At 43.9% G+C, this 16,658-nt stretch overlaps 1 protein-coding gene across 1 annotated transcript in view; it reads left to right on the top strand.

Annotated features, from left to right (window-relative positions):
* Nucleotides 1-16,658, top strand: part of ppm1h (protein phosphatase, Mg2+/Mn2+ dependent, 1H) — a 237,750-nt gene that overhangs the window by 155,432 nt on the left and 65,660 nt on the right. The window contains exon 6 of the mRNA XM_072268238.1: nucleotides 10,872-10,990. Coding sequence (XP_072124339.1) covers nucleotides 10,872-10,990 — 119 coding nt within the window. The remainder of the gene's footprint in view (nucleotides 1-10,871; nucleotides 10,991-16,658) is intronic.

Below are 16,658 nucleotides of genomic sequence, written 5' to 3' on the forward strand. Positions count from 1 at the left end.
ATGGAATTGAATTGACTTTATTTCTTGCATCCTTCATATACATGAGGTGTAAAAATCTTTACGTTATGTCTCCATCTAAATGTGCCATGTGCAATCATAGTAATTTATAATAAATAGAACAGTCAATGTAATATAGATTACACTCATCACCATGAGTTCATAAGTCTGATGGCCTGGTGGAAGAAGCTGTCCCGGAGCCTGTTGGTCCTGGCTTTTATGCTGTGGTACCTTTTCCCGGATGGTAGCAGCTGGAATAGATCGTGGTTGGGATGGCTTGGGTCCCCAGTGATCCTACGGGCCCTTTTTACACACCTGCCCTTGTAAATGTCCTGACTCATGGGAAGTTCACAACTACAGATGTGCTGGGCTGTCCGCACCATTCTCTGCAGAATCCTGCGACTAAGGGAAGTAAAGTTCCCGTACCAGGCAGAGGTGCAGCCAGTCAGGATGCTCTCAATTATGCTCCTGTAGAAAGTGCTTAGGATTTGGGGACCCATACCAAACTTCCTCAACCGTCAACCAATCAGCCATGATGAAATGGCTGAGCAGACTTGATGGGCCAAATGGCCTAATTCTGCTCCTACATCTTATGCCCTTATGGTATCTATCTTGTGCCTTCTGAATTTCTCCTAGGAACTCCAGCCATTGCTGCTCTGCCATCAGCCCTGCTAGTGTCCCCTTCCAATCAACTTTGGCCAGCTCCTCTCTCAAGCCTCTGTAATTCCGTTTTCTCAACTGATTTACTGATACATCTGACTTTAGCTTCTCCCTCTCAAGTTGCAGGGTGAATTACCCCTAAGGGTCCCTATACCTTAAGCTCTAATCAATTTTGTTTAATTGCGCAACACCCAGTCCAGAATGGCTGATTCCCCTAGCAGGATCAACCACATGCTGCTGTAAAAAGCCATCTTGAAGGTATTCTACAAATTCCCCCTCTTGGAATCCAGAAACAACCTGATTTTTGCAACGCATATTGAAATCCCCCATGACTATTGTAACATTGCCCTTTTGATATGCATTTTCTGTTCCCCCTTGTAATTTCTAGACCACATCTTTACTGTTGTTCGGAGGTCTGATATAACTCCTATTAATGCTTTTTACCCTTGCAGTTTCTTAGCTCTAACCACAATGATTCTACACCCTCCAATCCTCTTTCTAAGGTTTTGATTTCCTTTTTTTTTAAACCAACAGAGCTACCCGATTCCCTCTGCCTTCCTGCCTGTTCTTTTGATACACTGTCTATCCTTGAATGTTAAGCTCCCAGCTATAATCTTCGGTCAGCCACGATTCAATTGCCCACAATGTCATACTTGCCAACCTGTAACTGTGCTTCTACCTTATTCTGTATACCACGTGCTTTCAAATAAAACGCCTTCAGCCCTGTATTCATCACCCTTTTCAATTTTGGCCGCGTTTACATTGCAAGTTCTCCTGTTGAGTGCGTTTTTGCCCTCTTATCAGCCTGACTTTGCTAGCAGTCTGACTACACACTCCCTCTATTTGTGAGCCACCTGCCCACCCTCTGCCCAAACACTCCATTCCCATCCGCCTGCTAAATTTGTTTAAATCCTCCCGAGCAGCTCCAGCAAACCTGCCCAACGAGGATATTGGTTCCCGGAAGAGATTCCAAGAAATCTGAAGTGGGGTAAGCTGAGGTACAGGAGTGGAATACAGGCTGGGGTTGTGGAGGTGGGAGAGGAGAATTGAGTCATTTTGCTGTGGGGGAGGTATGACGAATCTGACAGTTTAGGAATATCAGCACTGTAGGACTCATCCTCCTTCAGTTGGAAATTACTTGCTGCCCGTTACGCTGTTGATGTTTAGGTCAGCCACGAAGGTCCTCCACCTCTGTCTGTCCTTGGCCATCTTCTCTGTTGGGCCCCAGATGTGGCTCAGGGGCCTCAATTCCGTCATGCACAGATGTAGAAGGATTCTTTATTGCTGTTTCCGTAACATGTTTGTTTGACCAGTCAGGGTTTGTTCACCCCGAGCCAAACCCCCCCAAACCTGGAGGACTGGTGGACCACTCTTAATCTGGCCGCTACCGTTTGACCTGTTTGGCATGGATGACCCTACCAAGAACACAAGCACAAGGCCTTGACTGCAGCCAGCACAGCTCTCCGGGTCATTGAAGCATGCAAGCCTCCAAACCGCTGCAATGTTGCGGTCCTCTTGGAGCAGCTGACAGAAAATTGTGGTGCAGAGTTCCCTGCAATGCTCCAATAAAGACCATTGCACGTGGAATAGCACCAGCCTTTGCAACCTTGTTGTGGACATTTCTTCAGAGTTGCAAAGGTGAGTCTCAATTGGAAGAGAGTAGCTGAATTTCCTGGCAGAACAGAGACTCTGCCGTACGATCACATGTCGAGGGAGTGATTTTAAACATGCTCATTCGAAACTTCAGGAATAAAGGGCTGAAGCTAGGTGGCAGCACACTCGCTCCAAATTCTTTGCCGATTCCTCAATCAGGTGGGACAGTGGTGTCACAGAATCACGCTAGGTTTCGTTCTCCTTGTCAGACAATAGTTCATATAAGATTTGATTGATCTTTGTCCTATTTATGTTGATTTTCAGTTTAGTGATTACAAGACTACAATGGTGACTCTTAGTGTAAGATGCTGGCAGTTTTAAAATATTTGGTCCTTGTTTTAAATGTCTGCATATGTTCCCCACCTCTGTGACTGTTTATGGCTGTTCAACCCTTCTAAGTTCACTGCCTTCCTCCTTTCTTAGTTTCATATTTTACCTGACTTCCACCATTCCGTTGTTGCCAGCCAAGGCTCCACTTTCCTTTGGCCATAAGACAAAGGAGCAGAATTAGGCCATTTATAGCAGCAAGCTATAAGATGGGTGTTTGATTCCTGCCACTGTCTTTAGGGTTTGTATGTACTCCCCATCCATGCCCACATGGGTTTCCTCCAGGTTCTCCGGACACCTCCCATATTCCAACACGGGTTTCCTCCAGGTTCTCCAGACACCTCCCATATTCCAAAGGCGTACTGTAGGAGTTGGGTTATTGAGCTGTGGGCATGCTATGTTGACACCGGAAGCATTTTGACACTTGTGAGCTGCCCAGCACAATCTTTGCTAGTTTGATTTGACACAAGACAACGCCTTTCACTGTATGTTTCGATATACAAATAAAGCTAATGTTTAAACTGACGGTTAATCAAACTGAGAATAATAGCATATGCAGAGGAAGCAATGTTACCAGAGCGTTGATGTATTTTAGAGTAAGCCTAAGAAGAGCAGGATGTAGATAATAAAGATCAAAGGGGTGATTAAGATTAGAAGGGAGTGACTGACCCCAAGTAGCTCGGTGATTAACAGAGATATTCTGTCACCATGTTTTCCAAGTGACTAGCAGTGAGCAATAGAGGACGTTGTACAATTGAAGAGGCAGTTGGATGGTGCGTGCGGGTTATGGGCAACTGGGACTAACAAGGGGGATGCTGTGGCTGGCATTGACTGAGGGCCTGTTCCCACACTGCATTACTCCATGGCCCTAACGCCATCCAGCGCCCTAACTGTCACACCTTAAGGATAAATAATTTCAAAATTGGTTGTTTAACTCTGGGCAGATACAGCACATCAGCCATGTCTGAAAGCTCATCCAGGAGAAGGAAAACTCTGATCTCACACTGACGCTGCCTTACGGCTATACCCACTCATGGGGAAGGCTTGGGGAGTAAAACCCGAGTACAGGCCCAGAGCTGGAGTCTCTAAGGCAGTGCTACGTTGAGTTCAATGCTGACTGGCAACTCCTGCCACACGGCTGGTTCATCAGCTGTGTGGAGAGCAGGAGGGAGGCTGCTGCATGGGCAACAGCTTGCACTCCATATCCTACTGCCCCGGCTTGCGTATCAACTGACGGCGCCAACACCATACAGCGGAGACGCCACATCCCTGTTCGGCCCCGAGCACTGGAGGGCTTCATGAATATTTATACAACTGGCATGGTTAGATCAGTCCCTTTCAGGCACGTTTAAGTGACACATCACAACCTTGTGACCTTTTCTTGTAATAGGACATGGAACTTCGAGCACAGGAGCAAGTCCTTTAGTCCATCTTGTCTGTGCCAAACATGATGTCAAGTTAAACTGCAGAAATACATATAAAATGCTGGAGGAACTCAGGTAGTCTCCATGAAGAGGAATAAGAGTCGAGGTTTCGGGCTGAGACACTTGTTCAGGTCCTGATACTTACTTACAAAGGGTCTTGGCCCAAAGCATTAACTGTTTATTCCCCTCCAAAGATGCTGCCTGACTTGCTGAGTTCCTCCAGCATTTTGAGTGCATCGCTGAAATCTGCTGAATCTCTTGCATACATGGCTAATTTAAAGTCAAATCTCTTCTACCTGCACATGACCCTTATCTGTCTATTCCTTGCATCTCTAGGTCCTCTCTAATAGCCTTAAAATGCCTTTGTCATATCTGCTTCTACCACTACCCCGGCAGCCATTCCACTCTCCATTTGTAAAGAAAGCTTAGCCTGCACACTTCCATCAGATTTCCATGACCCTATGACCACTACCTCAGTATTATTTGTTTTCTTTTTGCACTACTTATGTATGTACTGTGCATATGTGTATCTATAGACACACACACACACACACACACGTGTATATATTTCTTCTTGTCATTTATAGTATATTCTATATATTGCACTTTAAGATGGTGCTGGTGAAACACAGTGACGCCTTGCTGGCAGCAAACAAATCTACTAACTACTCTATTAAAAGACACTTTTTCTGGACAATGATCACTGCGATCAATAACCTCTAACTTTCCTTTCGGAGCTGAGCTTTTCCACCATCTTGACCTGCTATGTTTGCAGTGTGAGCTGAAGTCTCAAAGGTGCGGGACGGCATGTACAGGCCGAATCAAGGTGGCGGGACTTGAGTGCAGGGAGCTATTGCTGGAGTGGACTTGGAGCCGATTCAAAATCAGCAGGGTCAAGGCAGCAGGGCCCAGGCCCGAGAGTGAGAATTGAGCCGGTGTTTGACCAATTTAAGTGCTGGGCCAGTTTGGAAAGGTGGGGTACAGGCTAAATTGAGGCAGCAGGTACTGGGCCCGGGAGTGTAATGAAGTGGCAGGGCCCAGATTGGGCAGTGAGGAACAAGCCAATGTTTGGTTGATTTAAGCCCTGGGCCAGATTGAAAAGGTTAGGGTGTCAGGATTGAAGGTGAAGGACAGGACAGTGTTCAGCTCGTTGTTCAACAGGGTTTACTTGTCTTTGCTCCAAAATGAGGCTATGGCCTGCAACTAACAAGCTCTTGGATTGGCTGCAGTGAAGACTGGCTTCATGGCGGTGAACTCACTTTTATGAAGTTTAGTTCTAGGTGATATTTACTTACTTTCTATTGTTTGCAGAATTTGTTCTTTTTTTTCCTCATTGGTGTTTGATGGTCTTTTTTTAATGGGTTCTCTCGGGTTTCTTGGTTTTGTGGCTGCCTGTAAGGAGACGAATCTCAAGGTTGTATATAGTACACCTACTTTTGATAATAAGTGTACTTTTGAACAACTGCTACAAAACAACAAATTTCACAACATATATTCAGTGGCCATTTTATTAGGTACCACCTATCCCCAGTAAAATGGCCACTAAGTGTAGATCAGTGACAATAAACCTGATTCTGATTCATTTAAACTTCCCCACCCACTTTAAATGCCTGTCCTCAGGTATTTGACATTTCTAAGAAAAAGATTTGGTGTGCTAAATGCCTCTTGTCATCTTATAAACCTCGATCAGGTCGGCCTTAATTTCATGCCCTCCTTAGACTTGGGTGGTGGGGTGGAGATATGTCTCTACCAAAGGAGGTGTAAGATGCTCCTTCTCTCCACTAGCCTGCAGGTCACCCTTGGGCAAGGTTTGGCAGCTGCTTAGTTCCCCAATCAGGGTCACGTGAGGCCATGGGAGCAGGTGGTGGATGGTCGTATGAGCAGCTGGTGCAGATCACAAGTGCTGGTTATGCAACCACTGACACCAGGCAGACAATCTCTGAGGAGTATTGATAATGGCTGGGGTCACCCATCTTCTATAGACACTACCCAGAAGCAGGCAATGACAAACCACTTCTGTAGAAAATTTGCCAAGAGCAATCATGTTCAAAGACCATGATTGCCCACATCACACAATATGGCTCATAAGGATGGTGATGAATCTTAGATTAACTAACTGACATCTGATGTCTCCAGTTATCTGTTGTTTTTATTCAGATTATTGATTTTAACTATCTTTCAAATATGATCACTTTTTACTGAATGGGTCGTATTTTGAACTTGATCAATAGTAAGTGATTTTGGGCAACAGAAAAAGCACAGGTCATCTATTATTTATCAAGACCTCAAGAGGTGTGATTGTAATTGATAGGCAAGAAACATGACAGTGGGAAACGATGTTATGTAGAGGTTAATAAAATTTATCAGATCTGTTCATGTTTGAGAAAACCTAGCAAATGGAAGTATTGTGATTTGAAATGGACTAGGTAGCGCTGTGTATCTTACAAGGTTCAGTTCTAAGGTTTGTTATCCAAGTGATTAAAATTGATTTTTGATTAGTAGTCACCCAGAATTCATTTACACCTGCATGTACAACAATCAGGAGAGCGAATGGCATAAGAAACACTTTATTAATCCCTTAACCCCTCTCCCTCAGCAACATGGTATGTGTGTGCACTGTAGAAGTAATTGCCATCTGTTGTGTACAGGCTAATTTTAGTCTTCAACATTCCTCTCATTACGTTTAGACCATTAAACATCGTAGCAGAATTAGACCATTCAGTCAATCGTCTGCTCCACCATTTCATCATGGTTGATATATTTTCGCTCTCAACCCCATTTTCCTGCCTTCGCCCATAACCTTTGATACCTTTACTAATCAAAAACCCATCCCCACTTTAAATGCCCAGTGATTCCACAACTGTCTGGCAATGAATTCCACTGATCCACCAACCCTCCAGCTAAAGAATTTCCTCCTCATCTCTGTTATAAAAGGGACATCATATTCTGAGGCTGTACTCTCTGGTCCTAGACTCCCCCACTATTGGAATCATCCTCAGCATGTCTGCTGTATCTAGGCCTTTCAATATTAGTTAGGTTTCAATGGTAGGTTCCTTAAGGTTGTTATAGCCAGGGGGTAGTAATGGGGATAAGCTCTCGCTACCCATTAAATGCTCCCAATGGTGTGTGTCTCAAATAGCCTCTGATAACCAAGTCCAGCTCCTGACCTTCACATGTGGTTTAGCCACTAAGCCCAGCGGAATTGTTTCTGCTGACAGGAAAAGGGCAAACACAGATTGCTGGCCTTTCATCTCAAACCTCCATTGCCTTCCGGCTGTATTCACTCATGGAGAAGGCTACAGGAGTAAACCCCAAGGAAAAGTCCAGAGCTGGAGTCCCTAAGGCAGTCCTACGTTGAATTCAATGCTGACTGGCAATTTCTGCAATGCCACTGGTGCCTAACTTTATCAGTCTCTGCCATTCCTTTGGATTCATCAGCTGCGTAGAGGAGAGAAGCCTGCTGCATGGTAAACAGCTTGCTCTCCATACCATACTACCCTGGCTTATGTATCATTTAGACAGCTTGCTGTCTGTACCATACTACCCTGGCTTAGGTATCACGTAGACAGCTTGCTGTCTGTACCATACTACCCTGGCTTAGGTATCACGTAGACAGCTGGGGCGCAACATCCATGGTCGACTCCAACCAACAAAGGGCCTCTCCTCTCTTCAATGAGGTCCCGCTTTATTCTTCAAAACTCCAGCAAGTGCAGGCTCAGAGCCATCAAACACTCCTCGTACATTAAGCTTTCATTTCCGGGATAATTTAATGGCTTGCTATATGTTTGCTCTGTGTAAGCTTGGATCAAGCAGTAATGAGTGGCACTTTTGAAAGCCAGTGCTGACTTCCTGAATGTGGATTGATGAGGTTTGATGGCTTCATAAATTTGGTTTATCAGTATTGAAGTTGATTGCACACAATGGAAATGAGACGTTTTAATATAAGTATGTAAATGGCTGTACTCTGGTCATCATAAACACTTTGGAAATACACCCTATCCTCGTTATATGCGGGGGATACGTTCCTTGCATTTGGCGCATGGTATGGAAAACGCATAATGTGAATAATTATTTAAATGGAGAAAATATGGATGCGTTCTGGAGAGTTTCCTAAATATGTTTTATCTGTAATTTATTTACATTTTCATACCAATATGACATAGAAGCAGTACCACAAGGCAACATTGGTATTATATTTCATCAGTTTAATGTAATATTCAGCGTTATAAATCATAGAAAGTTAACATACTAGGGTGTACAGTACTCACCAACAGTGGCAGGTGTGTTGGCTCTGGAAGATGAGTGGTTGTGCAGTGGTGTCGGGCAGCTTTACATGGATGAGTTGGATGATTGTGTGTCATCAGGATTATCAAGGACAGCAGGGGGTGAAGGAAGACTCACAGAACTCTCAGAACTGCCAGCAGCAGGAGATGACACCGGTTTGAAGGAAGTGGTGAGGGTTTCAACATTTTGTTCTTCAGCATAAATTTGCTTGTAGTGAAGAAGGATTGACTGCAGGGAAAAACTGAAATGCTGACTCCGTTCTAAACTTGGGTCCATGCCCATCACCATTTGTGACAAGTGTTCCACAGCCTTAAAAAATTCTGCCGGTTGCTTCACCGTAAAATCCTTCACCTGCAACTTGGCATTTTCTTCTTTATCGTTGTTAACTTTAAAGGCAAGATTCTGTTCCCAACAGTAGCGTTCAGCCTCAACAGCAAAATGATTAGCAAACCAATCTTCAAAGATTTGACCAGTGACCCATGCTTTCTTGTTAGCTGCCTAGTGGACAGGAAGCATATTCTTACTCAAACCCTTAAGAGCACGGGGGTTTAGTGAATGGTAAACTAAGAGAGGCTTCATCTTACAGTCTCCTTCAGCATTGGAACACATAAGCAGAGTCAACCTATCCTTTGTTGCCTTGAAACCTGACGCAGTCTTTTCATCCTTACTTATGTAGGTGCGTTTCGGCTTACGCTTCCAAAAAAGCCCGGTCTTGTCTGCATTAAACACCCGATTTGGTGTGATGCCTAACTCAGCTATCATAGCCTGCAACTGCACAGGGTAGAGTTCAGCAGCTTCGTGGTCAGCACTAGCTTGCTCACCACGCACAGCTAAGTTGTGAAACCTGTGACGATTAACAAACTTAGAAAACCATCCTCTACTTACAATAAAGCTAACAATATCACTTGACACTTCCTCACTAGCCTATGAACAAAGGTGACCATAAATTTCCAAAGCTTTCACACGAAGATGATGGGAACTGAGTGTTGTTTTTTTCTTTGTTTCATGCTCAATGTACAAACTCAACATTTTCTCCAGTTTTGTCATAATCGGGTTACGCACTTTAGTAACAATCTTTGCAGATACTTGTGATGAACCAATCACTGCACTTTTTATTTTCTCAGCATTTTTCTTTGTTTCTGATTGTGGAAGTAGCATCCCAGAGCTGTGTTACCTTCACCCAATGCCGCCCTCTTTATAATTTCCATCTTTTTTTCAAGTGTTTAAAGCGGTTCTCTGCCGCTTAGCTGATGGCCCAGGACTTGACATAGGACGCTTAGGAGGCATAGTTAAATGTTTCAAGCACAAAATCAGTGCACCATAGGTAATAACAACAAAAGTTTAAGAGCGCAAGAGCACACATCCACACGCTGCCAAAGCCAATGCGAGACTGGCGGAAGTGAGACTGTGAGGTGTGCGCCTTGACTTGTATTGGCGGGAAAGCAGTGCTTCTTGTCCCAACAGCCTCGCATGACTGTGAGTTTTGGACGCATATAAGGAGAAGTTGGTAGAAATAGGTTCGATGCATAACTGTGAATCTGCATTGTCTGAAGACGCATATAACAAGGATAGGGTATAGCTTATGACCTGTTATCTGTTTAGGTGCTGTATTTGCATCGTTTGTTTTCATTTACACATTGGTTTCTGCTTTTGTTTGCGTGTGGTTTTTCATTGACTCTATTGTGTGTCTGTGTTCGTACAGGAAATGCCCATAAGAAAGTAAATCCCAGGGTAGCGTATGGTGACATATGCAGTTCTGTGCAAAAGTCTTAGGCACATATATATACCTAGGGTGTCTAAGACTTTTACACAGGACTGTAGTAATTTTATGTATTGCACTGTATTGATGCCACAAAAAATAAAACCAATTTCATGATATATGTGAGTGACTATATAACGGTTTCTTCCCCCAAGCCATCAGACTCCTCAATACCCAGAGCCTGGACTGAGGCCAACCTACTGCCCTCTTCTGTGCCTATTGTCTTGTTTATTATTTATTGCAATGCCTGCACTGTTTTGTGCACTTTATGCAATCCTGGGTAGGTCTGTAGTCTAGTGTAGTTTTGTGTCGTTTTACGTAGTTCAGTGTAGTTTTTGTATTGTTCATGTAGTACCATGGTCCTGAAAAACGTTGTCTCGTTTTTACTGTGTACTGTACCAACAGTTATAGTTGAAATGACAATAAAAAGTGACGACTTGACTTGGTGATAAACCTGATTTTAATTTGGGTCTCTGTTCTGGACTGAGCATGGGAAGGCAGCAGGGAGAGGGGAATCATGGTTGAGTAAAGGGGAAGGAAGAGGGGAGGGAGCAGGAAGCACCAGAGAGACATTCTGTAACTTGCTGTCCACTCCACATTGACCAATATAGTACTGTGCAAAAGTATTAGGTACCCTAGCTATATACTATATCTGTGTCCGAGACTTTTTGCACAGTATTGTATGCACTTTGCTAATAAATTTACTCTGTCTTTAACTTGGAACTTTGCTTTCCCTTACACTGTTAACTTTTATCCTGTGTCCACAGGCTTATCTGCAGCCACATTTACTGGGAAATGAATTCACCCACTTGGAGTTTTCCAGAAGAGTGCAGCGCAAGGAACTTGGGAAGAAAATGCTTTTCAGGGATTTTTACATGACCGGCTGGTAAGATTGTGGCCATAAGGGACGTTGAATCTGTTCTATGATGCCACCTGATTTGCTGATCTAGTATTGTTCTGCATGTGCTGAGGTAGAGTAAAGTCAGAGTTATGTGGCCCATCATTATCTATTCTGACGGTTTTGCCTGTTTTCCCACATTACTACCTGCCTGTTTATACAGAGTGTCTGTACAAATGCAGGAGGTTCCAGCATCCCCTCTGGCAGCACATTCCAGATATCAGCTCCTCTCTGTTTAAAACACGACTTGCTCAGAATATAGCATAGTACCCACGATGTTGTGTCGACCTTTAACCTTCTTGAAGATCAATCTAACCCTTCCTTCCCACATGGTCCTCCATTTTCTAACATCCATGTGCCTATCTCCTAAATGACCCCACTGCCACCATCCCTGACTGCACGTTTCGTCTACCCACCATTCTCTGTTAAAAATTTTTAAAGGGCAAGCTACCCCTGACATCACTGCTAGACTTTCCTTTAAACACCTTAAAGTTATGCCTCTCATGTTACCCCTCCGATCCCCATATCCCCTTTAAACTCCTTCCTCTTACCTCAAGCCAATGCCCTTTAGTTTCTGATATCCTACCAAGGGGAAAAGATGTTTTCTATCCAACCAATCAATGTCTCTCTTAGTGTGAAAATTTCAAATCCCAGAGATCAGGATATACTATAGATTCAGATCCAAGCAGTGTAGCTGGGAAATCTTTCACTAAAATCAGGCATATTATCATTGACATGGGTTGTGAAATTTCTTGTTAAGTGGAAGTAAGTATATTACAATAAAAAACAATGTGAAAGAGGAACAGTGAGGAAGTGTTCATGGGTTCATGAACCCGATGCCAGAGGGGAAGAATTCCTAAAATGTAGAGTGTGTGTCTCCAAGCTGCGGTACCTCCTTCCATATGATAGTAATGCAAAGGGTGAAGGTCTTTGATGATTAGGCACCTGCATCGACGGACACTGTTTATTACGGTGGGGAGTCAGTTTGGTGTGCAAAGCCAGTCTCTTCATCCTAAGTGGGACACTTCTGGTCCCAACTATTCAAGTTCACTTTGCCTCTGAGTAGAATATTCTAGATGTCTCCCCTTGGACTATGAATGCAGTATATCGCTTACAGGACTCCAGACGAATAGCACTATTATTGATGCTGGCTTGGTAAACCACTCAGATTTCCACAGGGTCGTTCTCCACCAGGATCTCTGGAACAGTTTGGGATAGGCAGTAAATGCTGGCAGTAACCACCCACACGCTACAATGAATTAAATTAGCAAAAAGTAATTTCTCTAAATTCAGCAGGATTACTTTGTCCTTTTGGCTCATTACCATGATACAAGTTAAGTACCGGTAGTTCTGCCAAAATGTTTGTTTTCATAATGTGCATTTGTTATAACACAATTTGTGACCTCTATCAGAATCAGAATCTGAACCAGGTTTAATATCACCGACATATGTTGTGAAATTTTGTTGTTTTGCTGCAGTACATTGCAATACGTAATAAAAATTATAAATTACAATAAGTATATATAAAAAAGTAAATTAAATAAGTAGCATAACAAGAGAGGACAATAAAAATACTGAGGGAATGTTCTTGAGTTAAGTGTCCGTTCAGAGATCTGATGGTGGAGGGGAAGAAGCTGTTCCAGAAATGTTGGGTGTGTGTCTTCAGGCTGCTGTACCTCCTCGCTGATGGTAGCAATGAGAAGAGGGCATGTCCTGCTGATGGGGGCCCTTGATGATAGATGCCGCCTTGAGACATCGGCTTTTGAAGGTGTCCTCGATGCTGGGGAGCCCAGTGCCCGTGATGGAGCTGGCTGAGTTTACAACTTCCTGCAGATTTTCCTGGTCCTGTGCAGTGGCCCCTCTGTACCAGACGGTGATGCAACAGGTTAGAATACTCTCCACAGTACGTCAATAGAAATTTGCAAGTGTCTTTGGTGACATTCCGATTCTCCTGAAACTTCTAATGAAATATAGTTGCTGCCATGTCTTCTTTGTAATTGCATCAATATGTAAGGCTCAGGATAGATCTTGAGGGATATTGACACTCGGGAACTTTGAAATGCTCACCATTTTCACTACTGGTCCCTCTATTTGCATTATGCAGGCCATAAGACATAGGAGCAGTATTAAACCATTTGGCCCATCGAGTCTGCTCTGCCATTCAGCCCATCGTCTGTTCCATCTTTATTGTAACTTATAGTGTTTGTTAACATGTATTGCAATATACTGCTGCCATAAAACAACAAAACTCACGACATTAAACCTGATTCTGATTCGTATCCTTACCCTGAACAAATGTTAAAGCTTTTCCTTTGCTTCTTTCCTCATAAGGCTTTGCAGAGCTGCCAATTCCCACCATAAGTCGGCTGACTCCCACAGCTACCTTGACTACTAGCTCCTCCCACCTTGTCTCTTTCTCCTCAGTGACTCCATTGCTTCCACGTCTGAAACAGAGTCGGGTTTGTTATTACTGACACATGTCGTGAAATCTGTTGTTTCACAGCAGCAGTACATGAGATACACTCCAGATTACAATAAGAAATATTAAATAGTATGAGAAGAGAGCTGAGTAATCAGAATCAGGTTTATTGTCACCAGCCTGTGTCGTGAAATTTGTTAACTTAGCAGCAGCAACTCAATGGAATAAGGTTCGTCCATCGCTAATGGTGAAGACCTCGACACCATTAGTACTTTTTTTTTATGAGGTCGTGTTGCTAGCTCAATGCTCAACCCAGCACGGATGGAGAGTGTGCAGGGGAGCCGGCGGGATTCGAACTCAGGACCTCTCGCCCTGAAGTCCAGCGCTGAAGCCACTATGCCACCAACCGGCATTGTGTCAAGACTAGCGCGTGATTTGGATTTAAGTGAGGGAGAGTTGCGCGGCATCAGCCTCACTCTCTCTTTCCAATTCCCATCTGGATCCAGTGGGAAGACAAGAGTCAAGACGACTGGAGATGGGACTAGGCGCAGTGGATGACCGGGACGTCTTCTGTGTCTTGTCCTGCTCTACACGTTCCATGATGCTTGCAGAAGCCGCCTTCTTGACTGTTGGACCTTCCATTAGTCTCGTCCGCTCAATCCGCTGGAGTCTGTCTTCACATGCTGGGATAGACAACTCCCTATCTCACCGAGGGTTTGAGACCCGTCGGCTACCCTCACCTGGTTTAGCCGGCTTGTCGAAGCCGTTGCCCGGGGTGTGGCCGCTGTCGCATGCAAACAGCTACGGGGAGCCACAGGTGAGAGCTGAGTGCCAGGTGGGGACCAAAGGTGGACCAACCAACTTGAAAAGGACGTAACATGTTCCCCCATCAGAGGTGCTACCCCTCCCTGACACCCCATACACCCCAATTCAATGGAATACATAACACAGAAGAAGAAAAAATAATAATAAATAAATTACGGTATACATATATTGAATAGAGTAAAAATCGTGGAAAAACAGAAATAACATATATTATAAAAAAAAGTGAAGTAGTGTTCACAGGTTCAATGTCCATTCAGGAATCGGATGGCAGAGGGGAAGAAGCTGAGTGTGTGCCTTCAGGCTTCTGTACCTCCTCCCTGATGGTAACAGTGAGAAAAGGGCATGCCCTGGGTGCTGGAGGTCCTTAATAATAGACACTGCCTTTCTGAGACACCGCTCAGAAGGTGTTCATGGACTATTAGGAAATCTGATGGTACAGGGAAAGAAGCTGTTCCTAAGTTGTTAAGTCTGCCTCTTCAGGCTCCTATCTGTTCTCAGAGGAGGCTTTCAATACTTGGTCTTCTGAAATATCCTCCTCCTTCCAGCAAAGTGGCTTAGACCACACCTGGGGTACTGCGTATGGTTCTGGTTGCCTCACCGGGTACTGGGTATGAGTGAGCTAGAGAGGGTGCAGAAGAGATTCACAAGGAATTTGTCGAGAGGGTCTGGTTTATAAGAGGACAAGATAGATTGGCAAACGCGAGGAAATCTGCAGATGCTGGAATTTCAAGCAACACATATAAAAGTTGCTGGTAGGAAGAGGTACAGTCAGCGTTTCGGACCGAGACCCTTCATCAGGACTGACTGAAAGAAGAGCTAGTAAGAGATTTGAAAGTGGGAGGGGGAGAGGGAGATCCGAAATGATAGAAGACAGGAGGGGGAGGGATGGAACCAAGAGCTGGACAGTTGATTGGCAAAAGGGATATCAGAAGATAGATTGGCACAGTTTTCTCCAAAGCAGAGGAAGCTGAGAGGTGATATTTATAGAGATCTATCAAGTCATGAGAGATGTAGATAGGGTACATAGCCACCGTCCTTTTCCCGGAGTAGGGGGTGTCTAATGCTAAAAGGTGTAGGTTTAAGGTAAGGGGAGGAAAACAGCACTAGAGGGCAAGATTGCACCCAGAGGCTGATGGGTAAATGGAATAAACTGCTGGGCGATTTGGAAGAAGCAGGAACAATGACAGTATTTAAAAAAAACATTTGGGCAGCTACATAGACTGGAGGAGTTTAGAGGGACATGGGCCAAAAGCAAGCAAATGCAATTTGGTAGGCATTTTGTTGTTATGATTGAATTGGACAGAAGGTCCTGTTTTCATGGAACATAGAACAGCACAGGCCCATCAGCCCACGATGTTGTGCCGACCTTTTAACCCGCTCTGCAATCAATCTAACACTTCCCTCCTACATTGCCAATAACCTTCTGTTTTTCTTCCATCCATGTGCTTATCTAAAATTCTCTTACGTGTTCCTAATGTGTCACTGTAAACCACCACTCCCAGCAGTGTCTTCCAGCCACTTACCACTCTATGATTAAAAAAAACACCTCTGACATTCTCACTAAACCATCCCTCACTCACCTTAAAAGGATGTCCTCTGGTATTGGCCATTGTTACCCTAGGGAAAAAGTGATGGCCGTCCACTCTATCTAGGCCTCTTATAATCTTATTCGCCTCTATCAAGCTAAATCATTTTGACTAAATTAATAGACTGCAGGCCAACTACACTCCCGTCCCAAAATTATTGTTAAAAGGCTGTTTCTTTCCAGTAAGGGGTTAGCAGTGTTATTCACCATTGTCAGTGTGTAGGATGTTTAATGTGTAGGCTGCTCCTTTCTAGCTCCACTGCCATCAATGTGGGCAGCACACTGCCATTTGAATTATGTTTATATTCATACTTTCCCTCATCAGGTAACCACTGTACAGTCAGACTTGGCCATTTTAATGCAGGAATGATAACCACATCATACAAAAGATGGAGCATTCTTCATCCATGTTTTATATTCTTCATTAATCACATGCTCCTCCATCATAAACACTGCCTAAAGTCCCTATAAACATGGAGAGGAGAGTTTTAGCATCTGTCACTGATAATTGTAACTGAACTGTGCAACAGGAAATGAATGGGTTTAATTTTCATCACAGCTCACTCCATAAGCAAGCCGTATACAATACTGTTTAAAAGTCTAAGGCACATGTGTATAGCTAGAATGCCCATGACTGAGTCCTGAAGTAATTTTATGTATTGCACTGTACTGCTGCCGCATAAAAAAGTAGATTTCATCATGATAAACCTGATTCTGATAGAGTCTCTATTGTGGACTGAGAGTGGAAAGGGGGCAGGGAGAGGGGAATCATGGTTTGGAAAAGGGGAAGTGAAAGGGAAGGGAGCAGGAAGCACCAGAGAGACATT

This window comes from Mobula birostris, chromosome 9, assembly GCF_030028105.1.
Source record: "Mobula birostris isolate sMobBir1 chromosome 9, sMobBir1.hap1, whole genome shotgun sequence".
Taxonomy (NCBI): Eukaryota; Metazoa; Chordata; class Chondrichthyes; order Myliobatiformes; family Myliobatidae; genus Mobula; species Mobula birostris.